The sequence below is a fragment of the Aspergillus nomiae genome, assembly GCF_001204775.2.
Source record: "Aspergillus nomiae NRRL 13137 chromosome Unknown contig00387, whole genome shotgun sequence".
Classification (NCBI taxonomy): domain Eukaryota; kingdom Fungi; phylum Ascomycota; class Eurotiomycetes; order Eurotiales; family Aspergillaceae; genus Aspergillus; species Aspergillus nomiae.
The window spans coordinates 1-20,919 of NW_015378442.1; the positions used below are offsets into that span (position 1 = coordinate 1).

Sequence of the window (20,919 nt, forward strand, 5' to 3'; positions counted from 1 at the left end):
CCAAGAGTTCATGAAACTGGGCCTGCAAGGCGTGTCCATCGTCGTGCCTCCGGCGACTCCGGCGTGCAGGGCCGCGGCGGCTCGCCCACCCCCAGCGGCTGCCTCGGCAAAGATAACAAGGTCTTCGCCCCGGATTTCCCAGCAACATGTCCCTACCTCACCACGGCGGGAGGCACATACCTGCCCCCCGGGGCCGACGTCCACGCCCACGCAGAACAAGCAACAACCAGCTTCCCGTCCGGCGGCGGGTTCAGCAATATCTACCAACGACCAGACTACCAGAACGCTGCCGTCGAGGAATACTTCAAGACCGCCCAGTTGTCCTACCCGTACTACGAAAGCGTCGATAACAGCAGCTTTGCCGCCAACGGCGGAATCTATAATCGCATCGGCAGGGCTTATCCCGACGTTGCTGCTATTGCGGATAATGTGCTGGTGTTTAATAAGGGGTTGCCGACGTTGGTCGGGGGCACGTCTGCCGCGGCGCCGGTCTTTGCGGCCCTGTTGACTAGGATTAACGAGGAGAGACTGGCTGCTGGGAAGAAGACGGTCGGGTTTGTCAATCCCGTATTGTATGCTAATCCCGAGGTGTTCTTTGATGTGACGAAGGGGAGTAATCCGGGCTGTGGCACGGATGGCTTCCCAGCTACGAAGGGGTGGGATCCGGTTACTGGCTTGGGACGCCGAATTATCCGAAGTTGTTGGAGTTGTTTATGGGATTGGATTGAGGTTGTTGATATCAAGGTTATATGGATGTACCGTGTTAATTGTATGGACTAGTGTCCAAGGGAATTAATGCAGATATGTCGAATGTAGCTGATGAAGGGTGCTACGTCAGGAATGTTGTGATGTATACATTTTAGCTTTTAGTCATATATACTATGTATATGCACCAATCTATCCTCATTATGGATATACAAAAAACATCAATCATTAAACGTGACCAGCACATCAACAACACACTTAAACAATGACCTTGTGGTCAGCAGGAGCCTCCTCGGGCTCACCGAAGACATTAATGTTCCAGCGAGGCTTGTTAGCAACGTAGGGAACGTTGTAGCGGCGCTCGGTGCCAAGGGCGGTGACCTTGGCCACCTCGTCGGCGGTGAGCTCGATCTCCTCGAAGTTGGCGGCGATACGAGAGGAAGTGACAGACTTGGGGATGACACTGTGGCCACCGACCTGGGACCAGGCGAGGATGACCTGGGCGGGGGAGACGGGCTTGCCAAGACGCTGGCCGGCCTCCTCGGCGATGGCCTTGATCTCGGGGCGGGTGATGAGGAGGGGCTCGCCGATCATGTTGTTACCAAAGGCGGAGTAGGCAGTGACGTGGATGCCCTTCTCCTTGCAGTACTGGATCAGCTTGGGGCTCTGGAGGACGGGGTGACGCTCGATTTGGTTGGCAGCGGGGACGACGCCGGTGGCTTTGATGATGGCCTCGAGCTAGAAGAGGCGATATCAGTATCAACTATTCAAGGAGGTGGGGCGGTTCAAAGTGACTCACGTGCTCGACCATGTGGTTGGAGACACCGATGGCGCGGGCCTTGCTCTTGGGGAGCTTGGTCATGGCCTTCCAGGTGTCAACGATGGAGATGCTGTCGTCGATGATGCAATCGCCACCGGGGACGGTGCTGCCCTCGACGAGAGGGAAGTACTCGTTGCCGGTCTTGAAGGCAACGGGCCAGTGGACGAGGTAGAGCTATTATTGCTTTGTGTTAGTGCCTCTGAATCCCAGATAGGAAGGTTTAACCCCATCACATACATCAAGGTACTCGAGGCCGCACTCGGCAAGGCAGTCGTCGAGAGCCTTCTCGACCACATCGGGTGGTGCTGGCTGTTCCAGAGCTTGGAGGTGATGAAGACTTCCTCACGCTTGATGTTGAACTCCTGGAAGGCGCGCTTGATGCCGACGGCGATTTCCTTCTGGTTCTGGTAGATGGTGGCCAGATCCAAGTGACGGTAACCGGCCTTCAGGGCCTGGTAGACGGCCTCACCGACCTCACCGGGGGCAGACTGCCAAGTACCGAATCCCAGGGTACTGTGGAGATGGTCAGTGTTGACATTCCTTCATCTGTTCGTTTCCATGTAAACATACGGGATTTCGGCGCCGGAGTTGAGGGTAACCTTCTTGTGGAGAGACATGATGACGGTGAGTGATAGGAATAGGGGGAAGTAGTATAGAGGATCAGAGAAGAATGGAAAGATGAATGAAGAGAAAGGGAAGAACGCGAGGGCAGAGGTCAAGAATAAGTAAGTTTCTCAACTCCGGTGGGGGAAAACCGTCGGAAAATTGCTGGATTAAATTATCCGTTATTATCCTCAGACGGTACCCCGCCAGTCCCCGTGCCCGCTAAACCTCTTTGAGGCTACCCCTCGGTGGGGGTTCCTGGCCACAAGTACCTTTCGGGTAATTCGAGCCACCACTTGACATTTTGTTTCCTTGTTGTTTTCTGTTTCTATACAAGAAAAGAAATATGTACCTCGATGGGCACCTTGCGATGGACTTCAGTACATTTCCACGTGTCCTTACAATCGATGCGATGTCTATTGTTATGTGTTCTGTACGGTAAGTAAACTATATCAACTGAGGCACAATGCAATTGTCGGCGGAGACATGCATGACGTCAAGCGGCAGACACTCCTCCGGAACAAACAATTGTTACCAAATCAATTTCCCCTTTTTGTGAAAAGCTTCTGGAGACTTCCATCCGTTCAATCTTTTTTCTAGTCGGGAACCCGATACAGTAACTGGGGTTCGCTTCCCCGACCTCCGGACCTTCTCCGACCGCTCAATGTAGCAAAATACGGAGTCTGCCGAATATCAAAGATGCCGCGTCACGGGAATTGCTGCATCTGCACCCCCACATCCTGTACTTGGCCTCCACTCCACACTCTCATGGCCAGTGTTTGACAATTCCATTGGTGACCTGAGTGCCTCCGATTGCCAATCTTGATTCAGAACACTGGTCTATGGCCCATTACCAGTACGAGAAGGTATCGTGTCATCATGTTCAATGCGTGAGGTCCTCCCAAGTCAAGAAAGCTGCTCTCAATTGACATTTCTACCTCTTATATGCTTCTACCGCGACTACACTGTTTGCTCATTAACATCCCAACACATCGACCTTTCTCTCGACAGGTACCATATGACTGTTACCTCGTACTACTTATGATGTGGACTGTAGACAAGGTTGGGAGATATATCATCCTCGCAATTAAGTATCTGCAGTTACTACCTGTCGAAGAGCATATCAAATCAAACCATGCAGTCATGCAAATCTAATTTGAACAAATGCTCCGAATGATATGGATATATATTTGGTCACAGCAGAATGTATGCACAAACGGCTCCCGGTTCTGTATATATTTGTTCTTATTTTCCTCTTGGCTTGTTGGTCATTCTTGATTGCTCGAGGTCAGAATAAATTCCAGATAATGGAGAATGACTTCGCATTATCATAGTCGTCAAGGGTGACTGTACGTTTCCCTACGACAACGTGGGATTAAGATACAGACACCCTTTTGGCGAAAGAGACGTAAAGGATCAAGAGGAGCTAAATAGGGAAGTAGGCAGGTCTAGAGCCTCAGGGACAGTAAGCGAATATATATCCAGTTTGGTCAATTACTACTGAGCCAGAATCTGCCCAGGGTACCTTACTAGTGCCTCAAAACGTGTATTTAAGCATGAGACTATATCTACACCCAGAACTAGTGGCCACACAACTCAGCGAGGCGTTGAATGGCATTAGACTCTAACAGTAGCAATAATATCGATGCTATTTCAGTTTTGTGGCTTCATAATGAATTAAGTCCACCTCCAGGGCACTAGTTTCTTTGTACTTGTCAGAGTCTCTTCCCGAACCTTCTGTAATATTGGACATTCAATCCCTTAGGACACATTATGCACCCACTTCATATATGCCAGCTAGAGCGATATCACAGCAATTTGGCGAATCCTGTCCACAGACCGCGCGAGGTGAAGACACCGCGTGGATCAACTGCCCGTTGGATGTCCATCAACCTCTGTATATTCTTTTCCCCGTAGCCTGCAAAGACTCCCGAGGCCTGCGCTGCTGATGCATAGTTCACATAAAGAAATGGGTGCGCAACATCGAGGGTCTCAGCGGCTTCCCTGATTCTACGGATAGTATTCTCCGTCATTGTATTAACAGCAGCATCGTCTTGCGCATCAGTCCAAGCCGTAGATATCAAGATGACTGAGGCGTTGTCAGAAGGATAGACCACAAGTAGGCTCGAATAGGAAGCAATAGCTTACGAAAGAGAGGTTGATCCCCCTGTATACCGAGCGAGTTCCCTCCCCTCTGAGCCATGGCTGCAATTGCGGCTCGTGAAATCGCATAGGAGATGAGGTTGGGAACCAAGCCATCCACTGATTTTATTTCCCGGACCTCTTGTTCGAAGATCTCTACTGCTTGGGTGAGGAGAGAACGGGAGGGTACCACGGTTAGGGTCGCGAACAGGTGCCTGGTACATGACGGTTCAGTATGTATGCCAGAGAAGGAGCAAAGAATTGGCATCAGACAGGCCCAGTACACACCTTGTGGTACCCAATGGCCCAGAGTCTCGAGTCAGGTTGCCCATGTTTGTTATGGTAGTGCTTCTTGTTAATGTTGGTATATGGTTAATAGCTCTGAATACAGGTGGGTTCCGTATAGGCTTCGCATAGCGTTGGGTGCCCGATAGGATGAAACTGTCGTCCGATGAGGCATATGTATAGTACATATCATAGCCCATGTCTACATCGCTAGTGAGAGACTCATCAGTGAAGAGCTCATAAATCCGGTCGAGGACCAGTTCAGTCTGATTCTGGGAATAGGTTGTCGTAGTCGTAGAGACAGGACCCTGGGTGAATGTACGGACAGTGAAAGCTGTCACAATGCCGAAGTTATTCCCACCCCCTCTCAGAGCGAAGTACAGGTCGTGATTGTGAGTCTCATTGGCGATGGCGATTGTACCGTTTGCAAGGACCACCTGTGCTTGTGAGTATATCGCTCAGGAGGCGGGGTAAAGACCTGAGAACATGGGAATGATGGTGTTCCAGAATCCTGGAAAGATTAACACACCTCATATTCATAAACATTATCCAACGCCCAGCCGTACTTGCCCGAGAATGGCGATGTACCACCACCGAGTGTGAACCCGCCAACACCGACCGTGCCAACTCTTCCACCAACAAAGGACAGATTATGAGCGTCCAAAGCGTCGTACACGTGGTACGAGGTTGCACCGCCGCCAACACGCGCCCTATCACCAGGGTCTAATATATCGACCTGTATCATGCGGTCCAGGTCCACTGTAACACCTCCTACAGAATTAGAGTCCCCTGGATTCCGTGAGTGACCACCGCCCTTAACCGAAAAGTAACACCAGTGGTGTACAAGAATGTCGAGTACCTGGGAAACCTCCGATGCAGTGGATGGCTCGACCCGGCATGCTGGGCGAACCTCCTGTTGCTTCGCGTCCCAGATCGTGAAGCTGTCATTACCGGGGTAGTGGAGAGCTGATCCAAAGACAGTGGATAGTGTGGCACACTGATTACTGTTAGACTCGAAGAAGGGGGCAAATCGGCCGGCATCAATAGGAACTTACTGCTTGCTTGCAGTTTGCGGATACTGTGCTGTTTAGCTGAGTGCCATGTTGCATGGAAGAGAGGCCATAAGCTGCGGCGTTAATTCCAGCCAGGATGTAGGCCACTGAAACCATTGCTCTCATCATGATGGATGCCTTGTGAGGTGATGGAAACATGCAACAGCTGGCGCATACACCGTCTTTATACCTGTCTGAATGACAAGTTGGCCATCGTAGCAGGCAGGGGTAACAGCTAATGTTCGGTGCGGTATTAGAAACCCATCTATAGAAGCCGACTGGGAATGTAGATCCCTTCCAAGGACGACTCAATTGAACAGGGCCTCGAGTCAACAAAGTCCTGCTCCCTGCGATCCCGATCGGAAAATGCGTGGGATAATTGTCGTCCTCATCCCGTGTTTCGTAAGCTATCTCTCGGCGTGCAATACCCGGACGCCATTATTCATGATGTTCACAGGGGCTCTCAGACTCAATAAGTGCCCTAGGCACCAGGGAATAGACACGGTTGGCTTGGCGTCAAGTTGTCCGCATTCCTGAATCTTCGTCTCAAGGTTGATCCATCGAGTCAAGTGGGTACCATTTCCCAAGGTGGTCAAGCTTCATGCAGGTGTATGACAGGATGGGTCGATGAGATCGTTTTAACTGAGCCGTTTGGCGGTTCTGGGCCCGCTCAGCCAAGCTATCTGATCAACTTCCCCTACTCGTTCAATGACGCAGCATACTCTAATCGCACCCAGCGGCCATTGACTACCAGCTGACTTTTCAGCCGAAGCTTGGGTGTAATAGCTTGAATTTCCTTTTGCATCTCAAGTTTCTCCAACTACATTGTGGAAATTGTTCATGGTTCTGTCAGCCGGTTGCATCAACGCCACCCGGGATCTCTTCAACCGCAAATATGGACCGTCCAAGTGTTAATACGCCATTCCTCATTGAACGAAACACTGGGTCGGAGCCAGGACCACTGGGCGAGAGAATTTGTGTACGGCAATTTTCTGAGCGCATCACAGCATGGCCAGAGGAAGATTGGTCAGGCATTTCTGATTCTAAGCAGCGCCGGAGGCTGCAGAATCGGCTAAACCAGAGAGCGCGACGTAAGTAGTAGAGCCTAGAACTCCCCTGCCAGAAAAGCAAATGATTGATAGCTTATCAATACAGGCCTGCGGAACAAACTGGACACTCAAGCCCCACCTGATGACCAGGCGAGTGATAGTAATACTCGTTCGTCGGCCGACAGGGGAGCACATGCTCTGGCGGTGGTGACCACTCCAAAGCATCGTAAACAACTTTCGAATAGAGCTGGGATTAGTGGCAGTGGGCCGGCGATCTCTCTGGCAGCAATCGAGCACGTACATATTCTTGAGCCAGACTCGGTTCATACTAAGAGGGTGTTGCAGCAGCTAGAAGTCATAGCGCGCACCCAGTACGTGCTGGGTTCCCCGCGTACTGACTTGCTGCTCCACCTCATCCAGTTCAACTTTACAAAGGCTCTAATAGAGAACACGAGGGTTCTCGGGCTCACCTCGGAGCAATTACATGACGATGCAATTTCGCCGTTTAATATCACCGGCCCTTGGCCGTATAACTTCGAAGCTTCTCTTCCTTCTAGTCTCCAACCTACCGCCATTCAGCGCACGATACTTCATCATCCATGGCTAGATCTACTCCCAGTCCCTGAAATGAGGAATAACCTGATTCTTGCTGAAGATTCATATGACGAAACTCAGCTTTGCCTTGACATGAAAGGAGCTGTAAGCGTGAGCACGAACCAAACAGGCATTATTGTTTGGAGGGACCCATGGGACCCATCGGGATGGGAAGTGACCGAATCCTTCGCTCGTTCTTGGGGATGGGTGATTCGAGGCTGTCGGGACCTCCGTCGCTCCACAAACGCTTGGAGAGCACGAAGAAATGAAAGACCGCTTTTTCGGGTATCATAGCACGTGGAGATGATTTCAGTACCACAATATGTTACGTGCATCTCGCCCTGGCAAGAGGGGAGGCTAAAGTAGATGCGCCTTCCGTAGCAGCATTCACTCTTTTGGAGATGAATTTCAAGCGTTATTTGTTACACATGCTACCTATCTTTACCCTCGTACGCATCTTACTCAATAGTTTTAACCCTGAGCGAGTGACGCATGCAGTAAGATCATCACTCCAGCGTCGTAGGCTATTCGTTCTTCGTGCGACAGCTGAAGCAGCTTTTCTTTGGTCATCGATCCCATGGACTCCTCCCAGGCATGGCGAATGAGCATGCCTGGAAGGTAAAGGGGGAAATTCACATAATATAACACCAGTAGACTTGATTCCTGATGGTCCTTTGCGATGTCTAGAACTTGCTCGACGGTCAGTGTATTAGAGTGGAGGCTCCACCGGTACCAGGCCGGAGATACCGGAGGAGATAGTTTGGCTGCCACCCAAGCGATCCACGGTATTAAGGTCTTAGCTCCACCAATAAATCCGTTGTCATCATTGTGCAGATCTGCTTAACCCGATCCGTGAGACACTAGGATATGTCATCGCAGCATTTGCTGGGGTGAAAGCTTCAATCCCCCCACCACAAAGTATTCTTCCAGAATGTATCCTATCGGTTAGAGACTATGCCGAATGAATTATACTTCTCCACCACGAATGGTCTGGTTCAGTGTTAGCAGGAACCTTAGAGCGACGAAAATCGACTTGAACTTTCATTGCCACTAGTTTCATCGACGACATATATAAAGGGCCCATTCTACCTATTTCCGAGCTTGAAAGTCACTCCCATCTACTCTCATCCAATTCTTCAATATCATCATGTCTATCTTTGCCCCTGCACCAAAGCCCCCAAGCCTGCTGGGCTACCACCGTGTGTTAGCACCATCGCAGGTGTAAAGGTCTCGCCCCTATGCCTCGGAACAATGAACTTCGGAACTACATGGTATGACCACCTATTTGTGCTGTGATGGCTGGAGTTTAACAGTGGCTTCCTGATATAGGAAGGATTTCATGGGTGAATGTAGCAAGGAGCAGTCATTTGCACTGCTCGATGCCTTTTACAAACTGGGGGGCAATTTCCTGGACACGTAAGTTCAACTCATGCCATTCAACATGTGATCTCACTGACCTCAGTGGCCATACAGAGCGAATAACTACCAGCAGGAAGAATCCGAGATTTGGATAGGAGAATGGATGAAAGAGCGCCGTAACCGTGATCAGATGGTGTATGTACCCTGCAACCCATCACCCATGAAATCTGAATATCAATTGACTTCCATTCAGAATTGCAACCAAGTACACAACTGGCTTCCGTACCTCACATCGCGACACAGAGCCAATTCAGTCTAATTTCGTGGGAAATTCCGTGAAAAGCATGCGAATCTCGGTCGACCAAAGTCTAAAAAAGCTCCAGACCGATTATATCGACCTCCTATATGTCCACTGGTGGGATTTTACCTCATCCGTCGCAGAGGTCATGCATGGACTAAACAACTTGGTCAACTCGGGCAAGGTGCTCTATCTTGGTGTTTCTGATACCCCGGCTTGGGTGGTTGTAAAGGCAAACGAATACGCCCGAGTGCACGGGCTGCGGCCGTTCTCTGTGTATCAGGGCAAATGGAATGCCGGCTTCAGAGACCTTGAGAGAGAGATCATCCCTATGTGTCGGGATCAGGGCATGGCAATCGCACCATGGGCACCGCTGGGTCAAGGCAAATTCAAGTCTTCGGAGGCGCGTAGTAGTGCTGACGCGGATGGCAGTGGGCGAGCGTCTAACATGAGCGAGGCTGATATCAAAGTATCTGATGCGTTGGAGAAAGTCGCTAAGAGAAAGAAGACTACTCTGCATGCAATTGTGAGTATCTATCTAGTTCCCTCCACATCTAGCATTTCAAAAACAGTTATAGGGAATATGGGCTAACCCCACATGTACGACCATCAGGCACTAGCTTACGTGATGCATAAGACGCCTTACGTTTTTCCTATTGTCGGTCAACGGAAGGTCGAGCATCTCAAGGCGAATGTGGAGGCATTGAGCGTGAGCTTGTCTGACGAGGACTTGACCGAAATCGACAGTGCATCCTCGTTCGATATTGGGTTTCCAATGAACTTCATCTTCCGCGACAATTACACAACGAATAACACTGCTGCCGATGTCTCTTTGACCCGTGTGTCGGCTCATATTGATGCGCCTCCTAATCCTGCCCCTGTTCGGCCTCGATACCTGGTATGAAGTGCAATTTGGTCTACATGGTCACTGCCTCCAGTGAGGGCTCTTAGAATCCCAGGCACCATCTGTAAGACGCATGCTAGGAAATAAAACAGGGACATATTATCAAATTTTTTTTCAATAATAACATGAGCAGTTAAGGTAACATACCTTTTGGTCGGAAAGCAAATCAGGTCAGAGAACCTCTATATCTATATATATTGCAAGGGTTGTCATAAATTGAACCCTTCTGCACTGCAACTTGCTGAATAGCTTGAGTATGGTAAAGGGCGTGGGAAACGGATAGCTTTCTTGATTCCATAAACCCATCCAATAGTGACGGTGGCTGCAGTTGACCCCCCATCTATCTTCTGTAGCGTCCTTGGTAATGTCACTTATCGAGATAATTACGTCTTCTATGGAAAGATATGAGCCTCGGAGTAGTTTGGACATGGTTTTCGAAAGCAACGCTAATTATTGATAGCCCTCCAACCACAATTGTCGACTGACTAGTACTTCGAATCATATATAGTCAACTGCCGGCTAAACCGGAGAATGATATTTTTGTGGTCTAGGTACCCGAATGACAGCCTGGGTAAGATCTCTTCAAAAGTCTTGGCAGCAATTATCCTATTTTTCTTTTTTTTTTCTTTTTTCTTTTTTGAGCCTATGTACGGAGTATATCGGAATAATATGCTGTATGAAATGTAACGTCGGGATCCCGTACTCGGAGACCGCTGATCCCCTACGGAGCACACCACCGGAATATCCTCCAACAACTCTTAATCGGTCACCGAACCCTCTTTGTATGTCGTGTGCATAGATTGATTTCCTCGGTAAATGAATTCCATATACCGTACTTGTGGAATATAGAATCAATTTATGTCCCCTTTTGCCTATTGCAATTTCTATACTTGAGTGGAGGGGCATCCTTAAAATTTAAGATCGACAGGGATAAAAGTTTTCGAAGACTAACCACACACGGCGCAAAGAAAAACAGGTTGTTGGGTATCAACAGAGAAACCTTACGTGGGGGGCATAATACTACACCTACGAAGATCTAGAACGACAAGGGTTTCTGCACCGTAGCTGCAGAGTTCAAGTGGATCTTTACTAAGTAGACTAATCTGTTAGGTAATTAGTGCACTCTACACTTGTGACTAGGACATTCCGATGCATTTGACAGTGTTTGGAGCAGAGACGTACGGGTGGGGCGTGCCATTAGTCTTTTTCCCAAGCATATCTTAGCTATCTTAGCTGCGCGTCTCCCGGCAGGCAAAGAACGATCAACACTCTCCGTCTGTGCACCCCTTGCACGTGCAAGTATGTCGCCATGAGAGCCATTCTCACTGCTCTCACTTCTAACCGCTACTACGCGCACGACCAGCCTTGGCAGTGGACCCGTTATGCAGGATTTGTCTCAAGTTTCGAGACGGACTGCATACCCTGCATATGGTCCAGTCATCTTCTAGCTCTTTTGCTCATCGCTATCATGACGAGCTGGAAGAGTTTTATAATTTGATCGTGGCTGCTGATGATCGCCGGATTATTACGGCTTCTAGTTCTATCCGTCAAGCCGCGGTGGATCCCAAGTATGTAGATTATGAAGAATCCCGATACACATATTCGATGTTCTAATCCTGCTAACTGCTTTGGTTATAGCTGTGGCTCTCTGTACTTCACATATCTCAGCACATCTTCCGGTGCTATGTCGATCATTCCCAGTCATTGTCCACTGTGTCTTGCCCTTCGCTCAGCGTGCTTCGTGTTGCAGTAGAGGGTCAGCAAGTGAAATTACAGTGGGTCAGATAATTCATCACGTCCAGGCATATCCAAGGCGAACGGCATTGCCGGCTGTGGACCTTTCTGTAGAACTACAGGGATACTCGCGGAGCCCTAACAAGACCCCCTATGTGATGGTAAACCACATGGCCAAGACCCCAGTCGTTATTGGGCATACTACTCTTATCATGACTTTCTGACTATCGTCCATATTCTCTATCTGTTGCCCTAGGATGGTGGACCTACTTGATAATCTTTCCCAGCTCGTCAGTCGATAATCTCGTCATCGCCTTGCTGGTGGATTAATAATGTGGGATGGTGGGGGATAGATGTAAAGGCATATAAGGCTCTAAATATCCAGAGGTGGTCGTAGTTATATCCGTAACAAATCAGTCAAAAACAGCTTTACTGAAATGTGCAATATTCAATCCATTAGATATCATTTTGTCTCTTCTTGCACTAGTATCCTCAGTCCACATTGTCAAGCGCTTCAGAAGTATACACCCACCTTCTGAAATGGGGCAACTCAATGAGACCAAGGCTCCTAAGGTAGCCAGTGTCACAGTGTCTCCAACGCATAGTATCGGTAAACATTCACCTCCTTCGGAGGATTCTCTCGAAGTCCAGCAAGTATCGCCCCCAGTCTATCACATCTTCTCCCGATCTCGCAAGTTAGAGATGGTGGTTATTGTCTCGCTTGCGGCGATCTTTTCACCATTGTCCTCCAATATCTATTTTCCCGCCCTTGGAGATATCTCAAGAGTAGGTTAACCCTTGCGTGTACAAGTCTATTTCCAGCCATAATTAAATGGTCAACTGTCAGGATCTTCATACAAGCATGACCCTAACAACTTTGACCGTCACCATATATATGATCGTTCAGGGAATTGCACCGACCTTTTGGGGCTCCATATCAGACACCTCTGGCCGACGGCCCGTGTTCATTGGAACCATGATTGTCTATATCATCGCCAACATTGCCCTTGGTGTATCTACTAACTACGGCGAGCTTATGGCATTCCGTGCCTTGCAGGCTGCTGGAAGCGCAGCTACAATCTCGATAGGTTCGTCATTCACCGACTAGGCCTGACTTCGGCCAGAACTAAAACATCCCTACAGGAGCAGGTGTCATTGGTGATATCACAACTTCGGCGGAACGAGGAAGTCTGGTAGGGATTTTTGGTGGTGGTGAGTTGCACACTACCTCGAGACTTTCTACAAGAGCTGACAGTATATCAAGTCCGCATGCTTGGTCAAGGCATTGGCCCGGTCTTTGGCGGTCTTCTCTCGCAGTATCTTGGATTCCGATCGATCTTCTGGTTCCTCACGATTTGCGCCGGCGTCAGTCTGTTAACTATACTCGTACTACTTCCTGAGACCCTGCGGTCGATTGCCGGCGACGGGACGGTCCCTCTTCATGGCCTGCAGAAGCCATGGCTATACTATATCATTGGACAGCCGGGTGCTGAAGAGGGCGCTGAACCCAGTCTCAAAAAGACCAGGGTGACTCTTGGAACTGTCTTCGCGCCTCTCAAATTCCTGGTGGAGATTGATGTCTTTATTACTCTTTTCTTCGGAAGTATTGTCTACACAGTGTGGAGTATGGTCACATCCAGTACCTCTGACCTGTTTGAGCGAACATACAACTTGACCACCCTTCAGGTCGGACTCACGTTTTTGGGCAATGGTAAGACAGTTAATCTCAACTCCAATAAATACCACAGTTAATACTTACACGCACCAGGCTTAGGATGCATGTCAGGATCCTACACAATCGGCTACCTAATGGACTACAACCACCGTCTCACCGAGCGCGAATACTGCGAGCGACATAACTACCCACCCGGCACACGAGTGAACCTGAAAACACACCCAGACTTTCCAATTGAGACCGCGCGTATGCGCAACACTTGGTGGATTACAATTCTGTTTATTGTGTGTGTCGCGGTCTATGGTGTTTCGTTGCAAACTCATCTCGCGGTCCCTATCATCCTGCAATACATTATCGCCTATTGCTCAACTGGCATCTTCACGATTAACAGTGCGTTGGTAATTGATCTCTATCCAGGTGCTAGTGCTAGCGCCACCGCTGTCAATAATCTTATGCGGTGTCTGATTGGTGCTGCGGGCGTTGCGGCAGTACAGCCTATTATTGATGCGTTGGGTCCGGTGTATACTTTCATTTTACTTGCTGGGATCACCCTGGCTCTGTTCCCTTTGCTGTGGGTGGAGACGAAATATGGAGCCGGGTGGCGACTTGCTCGACATCAGAGATTGAACAGCCCTCGGGCTAGGTAAGGGTATATAGCGAGAAGCTGGATGTGTGGAACTGTGGTTGAAAAGGTTTTGGATAAAAAGTGTTTCTTGTTTTCCGTGATATGGTTTGTCTAGTATTTCGTCACACCATACTTATTTCTAGTTCAATATAGACATAGACGACTCAAGATTTACGTATGTTCTCTGATGATGCATTTGACGATTTACTATCTATCCCTGTCGACCTCCACAGTGCCCTCGCTTCATGTACAAAATCTCAATTTTGGTGCACCTGTGGTTGATCGCCTTTGCCACCTTCTATAAGGGTTCAAGTAAATCGTCTTTATGGAGTTGACTGTGTAATGTGGTATCTTGAATTGTCCAAGACACGGCCAGTGTCCAGTCAAGAAGTAGGATGCAATGTAATATATGGACAGATAGAACAGGAACCATTCTCGAGACGTATATAAATGAGGGTATTAACAGCCCTGGTTTCCACCAACTGGACTTTAATACTTTCAGTCTTTGTATTAATAAAACGAAACGGTTAGTAGATGGAAAAAGGTACAACATACTGTTATCAGACACAGGATTGGAAGGTCCTCGTCCTAGGAGAATCTCTTGGCGATGATGATGACAACAACAAGAGAGGTTCATAGCCGAATCGAGGATACGGATTATGGAATCAGACTAAGGACGCAGGCTGTAAAGAGGTCAATTATGAGTCTTCAACATGGCATCGCACTTAGTATTCCATGTCCATCAAGAAAGTTATAGAATGCTGTAGGGGTGTATCTTTGAGCGGTTTCCCGGCGTTAGGTAGCCATGCTTTCCTCCGAGGGCGGGGTAAGTAGGGTTTACTCATGCACATCCCATTAGAAATCACTACCTTTTACTCGGTACTCCGTCTTCCAGCCACTTCGTCATTCTGCCCTATTATGACCACAGGAGCTTGATAACCGTACAAAGCCTGGGCAATAATAGAGGGCATAAGGGTTGAATACCTAATGGATTATTTTTGGTAGGAGACTAGTGAAACCTAGGGGCCACGCAGCCGACCACTCCTGCCTCTAGAAATGCAGTTCTACGCCTGTGATCTACATACTATCAGTTACTCTGCGTGGAATACAATCTACAAAATCATACATACCGACTTTGTACTGTGAACTTTATAATGTGTCCCGAAAGCTCCATTGGTCGTACCTTTCTGTATTCCCGATTAAACACATGACACACATATACTATGTAGACATAACCATGCCCGACCTCTCCATACCTTAGCTGGAATTGACTTGCCCAAAGTAAATTCCGATAGCCTCCCGAACTGTGAGTGTTTGAAAATCGGGAAACATTGCGTTCAAAGTGTCCTCTGTGGGTAAATCCAGATCTCCATTAGCAGCCCAGCTTCCACAGGCAGCGAGGATCTTCATGAAAGCCCCCAAGTCCATTTGAGGAGGCAGACTGGCGGCTACGGTAGGAAGAATCGTGCATTCCCCCTTAAGAAGAGTCGCCATTGTGTCATCGTGTCTCTCAAAGGTGACTCCTTTGATCTCCTCAGCAATACGCAGAAAGTCATTCAAGGTCAGCCTGTCTCCAATCACACAATATCTTTTTTCCCATCTACTGAGACCAAGAACCTTGACAACGAAACGGCTGATGTCCTTCGAATGTGTCAAGACTAACGGGGTGTCTCCATTACCGGGGATTGCGGCAAAGTTATTGTCCAGATCAACCCAAGAAGGCGCATTGAAAGCGAAGGCGGATGGTATGCGGGGCGAGAACCAATAGTCCATAAATAATCCGTTGGAAAAGAGTGTGTACTCTAGACTTGATGCCTCAAGAAGTTCAATCGCTTTAAATTTGAAAGCATAGAGAGGTAATGCTGCAAGATGACTGGTGGACAATAATCAGCATAGCTTGCGCAATACGGGAATGTTTGTATGGTACCTTGAATCGTATTTCGCACCAAATTCACTTGGCATGAATCTCTTGGTGGCTTTTGACCGATCAGCTGCCTCAATGAGATTCAGTTGAGCCTGTCCGCTAGCTTCAGTCTGCAACGAGACCGCCGAGATGACCGTATGAACCTCATGTTCTTCGAGGGCACTTTGTAGACCTTTGGGGTCCGAGTAGTCCACGGCGAGAACCTTGGGATCATTTGAGACGTTCCGGCTGAGGACAATACATTGATGGGAACCATCTTTCTCGAGTGCCTTGACGATGGCCCTGCCGATACCGGTGGTGCCGCCTGCCACTGCGACCTTGACCATGATGGAAGGGAAAGTTGTTCTGGAAGTGTTTGATGGGTATTGCCAGTTGCCGTAATTCATATGATATAGTAGAGTTGATGTCAGGAATAGTTAACTTAGGCCTCATAATTGAGAGCTCTCATGAAGAGCATCTTTATACTAGGTGGCCAGCCAATAAAACCGCCCGCCGGAATGCGGGTAACTGGGAGCCGGCCGGGCCGGAAGGTTGGCTGGCGCTAAAAGTCGGCTGCGGGGCTCCCGGCGGCGTTGTTATTCTCCGGCAGATCCGCCCTCGGTCCATGGGCTTGACGACCTTGACATCGATTCAGACACTCTGTCCCGTCCCGAGAAGCCATGCTCACTGGTGTATGACACTGCAGTGGGATTATATCATTTAATAGAGCATGAATTTGCTCCGTTAACGCTTAGCATTACCTCCACCTCCGCTTTTGATGCTTGATGAACTTCGAAAGTATTAGGATGTTGCCTCAGAGGCTGCAAAGCTCTGCTGCCTTGCACGCCTTTCGCAAACAGAGAATCAGTAACCAGCAACTGCAGTATATATACTTACAGCAGAAGGTAAGCATTATAATTCAATGTCCAAACTCCGACGTATCATAGGGATTGTGTAGATTTTGCCAGTCACGGAGTAAACACCTTCGATTCGCCAGTATATTCCCTTAGATACTTAGTGAAAGACAGGTACTTCCCTTTATGAGATCCAATGAATAATCTTGGAGAGTTAAGTATTCATGTCAATGAATGTTACACCCTCCCCTTATATGTACTAGCCACATATGTATATATACCATCCTATCTCTACTTATCTCCAAAGCTAACCTGTAACTCCAATTGGCCAAAGCTGTATCTCTACCGCAGAAACCTGAGCTTAGCTGAAGCCCTTATTCCTACTATGTGCGAACATAGGAGAGGGCTCCTGGCGAATATGTTGTCTCTATCTATTCTTCCCTCATGAAAGAAATAAAGCTCATGACTCTATGTGAGCCTTCCTCGCCAACTTCATTCTATCTCTCTTCCTGGAATCTCCTAACCATCAAACATTTGTATCCTGTAAGTATCATACTATCTGGCTTCATGTTTTGAAGCCATATATACTAACCCGCCAGCCACCGCTATAGGCTCCTCCCTACCTGCCAGGGAACCAAATCACTACCACCCTGTGATTTTGAAAGCTCATTCCCTCCTACTCTTCTTGCTGTATCCCTGTTAAGGGGACTGGCCATGCTCATTCGTCGGACCAAGGAACCTACCATGAGACACGGAAGAACCAACTGTAGATATCAGCTGGTTTTCATGAAGTCCTATAGAGCAGACCAGCTGCTATCGAGCCATAGTCCTGGATAAATCTCTCCTTCCCAAGGGCCCTGGAATATATGATACCAATGCCAGAGTCATGGACCCCTGAGTGTCTCACGTTCAAGGCCCAAGGTAGCCGCTAGATGGGTGTGGAAAGCTACGCCGGTTGAATATTCCTGACTCAACTCTGCGAACTGTACGACCCCTGTGATTCTGTCAAGTCCCTCAATTCTGCCAAGTGGCTCCATCAGCCGACACCGCTTCTAAGGCATGTCATGACTTCAGTAGATACGCGAGCGAAGTCCTGGAAGCTCAAGACACCCGTCGGTTTGTACTGGGCTTCACATTATATGGGCCCAAAAAAGAGTGATTGCTTCAGCACACACTCACATGTGTGTGTGTGTTTCCTGTTAGCGTTTCGATCGACGCTTGTACTAGGTCTACTTCACCCCAGGTGATTAATGGATGGAACTGGGACGATATGCATTCATATTGTCTTTAATCCTTGAGGTCACAAAGGGCGGCTCGCGTTGACAGGCCAGAAATCGGAGACTCTCTGCCTCGGGGCGGAGACCAAGTTCAGCATTCACAGTGTCGAATGGGGACCCAGGGGCTCAGAAGCCGACATTGTCATTGTCATGTTGATCAACAATTCGGCGAATTGCTTGCTTAGATCTCAGCGGCTCAGTGCGGCCCCTGTAGGGAAATGGCTGTGAGCAAAACTCGGATTGGTTAGCATACCCACAGCTGATGTGTAGCTCAGCACTGGGTATTTCTGCTGGATGTGATCCTAGAAATACCCACGACGAACTGTAACAGAGGCAACACATTATGGATCTCAGTGCTCTCGGTCAGTGGGCTATAAGCGCTATACACTTGACAGTATAAGAGATACTTTACCATGTTGAGTTTCCTGAAAACTACCAAGTCTGCTACGCAACAGAGCAAGTGCATTGGATTTAAGCGCCGTCAAGGCTTTTGTGCAGATGGGGCGTGTAACTCCAATTGTTTAATATGGGTTGCCCGTCTGTTGGTATCACATCCTGTTGTTCCGTTTGGCGGCTTCTCAGTACCCCCCAGTTTGCATTCTATTCGATACTCAAAGTATCTACATACATTCTATAGGTCCACTGCTGGGGGCATTGGTTCGTCCTGTGGTTGCGTCTATGTAATACCCGAGTTCCTGATGACAGACCTGCGTCATTTGGTCCGCCTGCGGTTTGCCTACCTATTTTTCTTCTCCCAGTGAAGAACTGTGCAGTCTGCTAGTTCTAACCTGGCTGAACAGCTCGTCGACATGGTTCACCTCTTCCTCGCTCCTGAGACCTATGTTAACTAACCATCATGTGGGCGAAGGACCCATTTCCTATACGTATTGCTGAGATCCCGCAAAGTGACCAAGATTATGTTCTAGTCTTGGGCTCACACACTAGTGGGAGAATATATACAGTCAAATTCAGCTTGTGTGCCAATGGACTGCCATATAACATATTCTGGTCGGGGCCTGTGTTTGAAACACTCACCGAAGTGGTGCCTCCAGTTGCTAGCTACATTGAGGACATTTCCTTTAAATCGCACGAGCTACTGGTCACGTTTCCGACTGTTGGCTTTCCCCATTGAGATATCCAGGTACTCAGCCCTAGCAGCATGCAGTGCTATATCAATGGAGCCTACGACTATGTCTTGGACGGGGTGATCAAGCAACCGCGCTTACAAGACACCATACCAACCAACCCGTTATAGTCTCCCGAGAAACGTCCAGAACGCCTTTGATTGCAAAGGCATCTTGCTAATACTAATCCGCCAGCTATACCCAAGGATAAATCTCAGCACGGTTTGGGAGGAGATGAAGCGGGCTATATTCCACTTCAGAAGGCGCAATATTACGCTCTAGAAAGGAACAGTATTCTCAAAAGGTGATGCTTCTTTGCGTTAGGGCTCCAAGAAAAGCCCTTGGAAGAATGGCCAATGCAATCTATATGCACTCTAAACACACCAGGAATCGCAGAAGCAATGGAACTGGATTATCAAAATGGGAAGACCTAACTTGTATTGCTTGCATTGAACACAAGTGGAAACTGCCGAGTCATTCCGCTGCGATCCACTGTCCCCAAAGCTGTCAATAGGTCAGCGTCATTAGAAGGGCAAGTTCGATACAGGCTAGGGCTTCGGCACGATAAAGAAGAGTCAGACATGTGTTCAAAATCTACGATCGGAACTCAGACCTGGACAGAATTGATCGAGTTGAGAGTCGACAAAGCCGAGCGGTCTCGGCCGCGGCATTGGGCCTGCCCCTGCACCACCGACGCTGCCGCTAGAGTGGCATAAGCTAACCGCCATAACCTAGCCATACACCAGTCTAGCTGCCACCGCCCTCTGTTGCCCGTGGGGACTCCCAACAGCCCTGTGTTCCTTCCCCCCCTTCCCTCTCGGCGGGTGCGGACCTGTAGAATGTTTTGTGATCGTTGTCTACAAATTCACCATATCCCCAATCCTCGGGCATATCTGGGAATAGGTATCCGATTTCTTGCGGTTTAAAGTGACCGCGGAGCTGAGCGAAGCCTACAAGGAAAAATGGATCAGAAACCAGTATGGCTACTGGCTGGAAAAGGACCGCGGGTTTAAATCCCGCATGGACATTGCCGATGCCTACGACGTCGTGTTGCGCGCGTGGAGAGGAATGAATGTAAATTTGCCGGCGGGCAAATGGTTGTTCTGCGAAATATCCTCACTGTGCCAGCGATATAGGAATAACTGGACAGTTTTATACAAAGAAGGCTCGTCGAAAATGAAAGTTGCCATTCAAACTATCGTGGTAAGGGTGAAACCCAAATGGCAGTATCCTGCTCAAGCCTCTGTGAACGATCGGGCATTTTTCTGGGATAGCGAGATATAGGTCAGGCCTTTTGGCCACCACTGCCAATTCACATCTTGCTGAGTCTTTGTTACCAAGAGATACACGGCAGCATCCTAGATATGGAAACTGTCCGACGATCTGAACATCATAAAAGCGGCAACCAATACTGCGTTTACATTAACGGTGGAGATTCGAGATCAGTTTTGGGTATCTCCGGGTAAATATCTGGCATCGCAAAGACGCAGCCGCAACGAATCAGGCAGCTCACCGCATGGATTCGCAGCCTGCTACCATTTGCCGTGTTGTCCATAGACAGAGTCTATCACACTCAGCCGATGTGCTCGACCCTGAAAGCCCTGGTCCGCAATGTTTCAGGCTTGGGACTTCCACCCTCTCTTATATCATAGACGGTCAACGAATCCAAGTCAACATCTACTGTCAACTTCGAAGAGGGCCGTGATGGTGGGGGACTACAAACAACCGGGACCCCCAACTTTGAACAGGGAGCGAGAATGTGGCATAGCTCTGCATTGGAGAGATTGAAGAGGGCAGTTTCTTTATCGGTGATGCTGGATATCCAATATTGCGCACACGGCAGACTCTACAGTCGATAGAGCAATCCCGATAGGTAGAATCACTCGGCCTCGTATTTATTCATGGGAGTTTGGATT

The 20,919-nt window shown here is 48.7% G+C and overlaps 7 protein-coding genes across 7 annotated transcripts; 4 read left to right on the forward strand and 3 right to left on the reverse strand.

The window, feature by feature from the left end:
* Positions 1 to 780, forward strand: ANOM_009796 (S53 family peptidase; the record flags this gene model as incomplete). The annotated part of the gene is made up of 1 exon (XM_015555052.1): positions 1 to 780. A coding segment is annotated over one exon (780 nt), but the record flags the coding sequence as incomplete, so codon positions are not given.
* A 183-nt stretch (positions 781 to 963) lies between these two features.
* On the reverse strand, positions 964 to 2,142 carry akr1 (putative aldehyde reductase (AKR1); the record flags this gene model as incomplete). Its single annotated transcript, XM_015555053.1, has 4 exons — positions 964 to 1,443; positions 1,505 to 1,699; positions 1,759 to 2,038; positions 2,096 to 2,142. The coding sequence occupies 4 exons, from the start codon at positions 2,140 to 2,142 to the stop codon at positions 964 to 966; spliced, it is 1,002 nt and encodes a 333-aa protein (XP_015402936.1).
* A 1,794-nt stretch (positions 2,143 to 3,936) lies between these two features.
* On the reverse strand, positions 3,937 to 5,736 carry ANOM_009798 (FAD-binding oxidoreductase; the record flags this gene model as incomplete). Its single annotated transcript, XM_015555054.1, has 5 exons — positions 3,937 to 4,217; positions 4,277 to 4,485; positions 4,559 to 4,992; positions 5,085 to 5,552; positions 5,611 to 5,736. The coding sequence occupies 5 exons, from the start codon at positions 5,734 to 5,736 to the stop codon at positions 3,937 to 3,939; spliced, it is 1,518 nt and encodes a 505-aa protein (XP_015402933.1).
* A 766-nt stretch (positions 5,737 to 6,502) lies between these two features.
* Positions 6,503 to 7,544, forward strand: ANOM_009799 (DUF3425 domain-containing protein; the record flags this gene model as incomplete). The annotated part of the gene is made up of 2 exons (XM_015555055.1): positions 6,503 to 6,698; positions 6,763 to 7,544. 2 exons carry the CDS (start codon positions 6,503 to 6,505, stop codon positions 7,542 to 7,544), a joined length of 978 nt encoding a protein of 325 aa, XP_015402934.1.
* An 853-nt stretch (positions 7,545 to 8,397) lies between these two features.
* Positions 8,398 to 9,811, forward strand: ANOM_009800 (sterigmatocystin biosynthesis dehydrogenase stcV; the record flags this gene model as incomplete). The annotated part of the gene is made up of 5 exons (XM_015555056.1): positions 8,398 to 8,471; positions 8,580 to 8,666; positions 8,724 to 8,804; positions 8,863 to 9,433; positions 9,521 to 9,811. 5 exons carry the CDS (start codon positions 8,398 to 8,400, stop codon positions 9,809 to 9,811), a joined length of 1,104 nt encoding a protein of 367 aa, XP_015402937.1.
* Positions 9,812 to 12,085: 2,274 nt separating this feature from the next.
* Positions 12,086 to 13,867, forward strand: ANOM_009801 (uncharacterized protein; the record flags this gene model as incomplete). The annotated part of the gene is made up of 5 exons (XM_015555057.1): positions 12,086 to 12,331; positions 12,393 to 12,633; positions 12,689 to 12,757; positions 12,810 to 13,256; positions 13,314 to 13,867. 5 exons carry the CDS (start codon positions 12,086 to 12,088, stop codon positions 13,865 to 13,867), a joined length of 1,557 nt encoding a protein of 518 aa, XP_015402938.1.
* A 1,235-nt stretch (positions 13,868 to 15,102) lies between these two features.
* On the reverse strand, positions 15,103 to 16,095 carry ANOM_009802 (uncharacterized protein; the record flags this gene model as incomplete). Its single annotated transcript, XM_015555058.1, has 2 exons — positions 15,103 to 15,718; positions 15,773 to 16,095. 2 exons carry the CDS (start codon positions 16,093 to 16,095, stop codon positions 15,103 to 15,105), a joined length of 939 nt encoding a protein of 312 aa, XP_015402939.1.
* Positions 16,096 to 20,919: the final 4,824 nt, after the last annotated feature.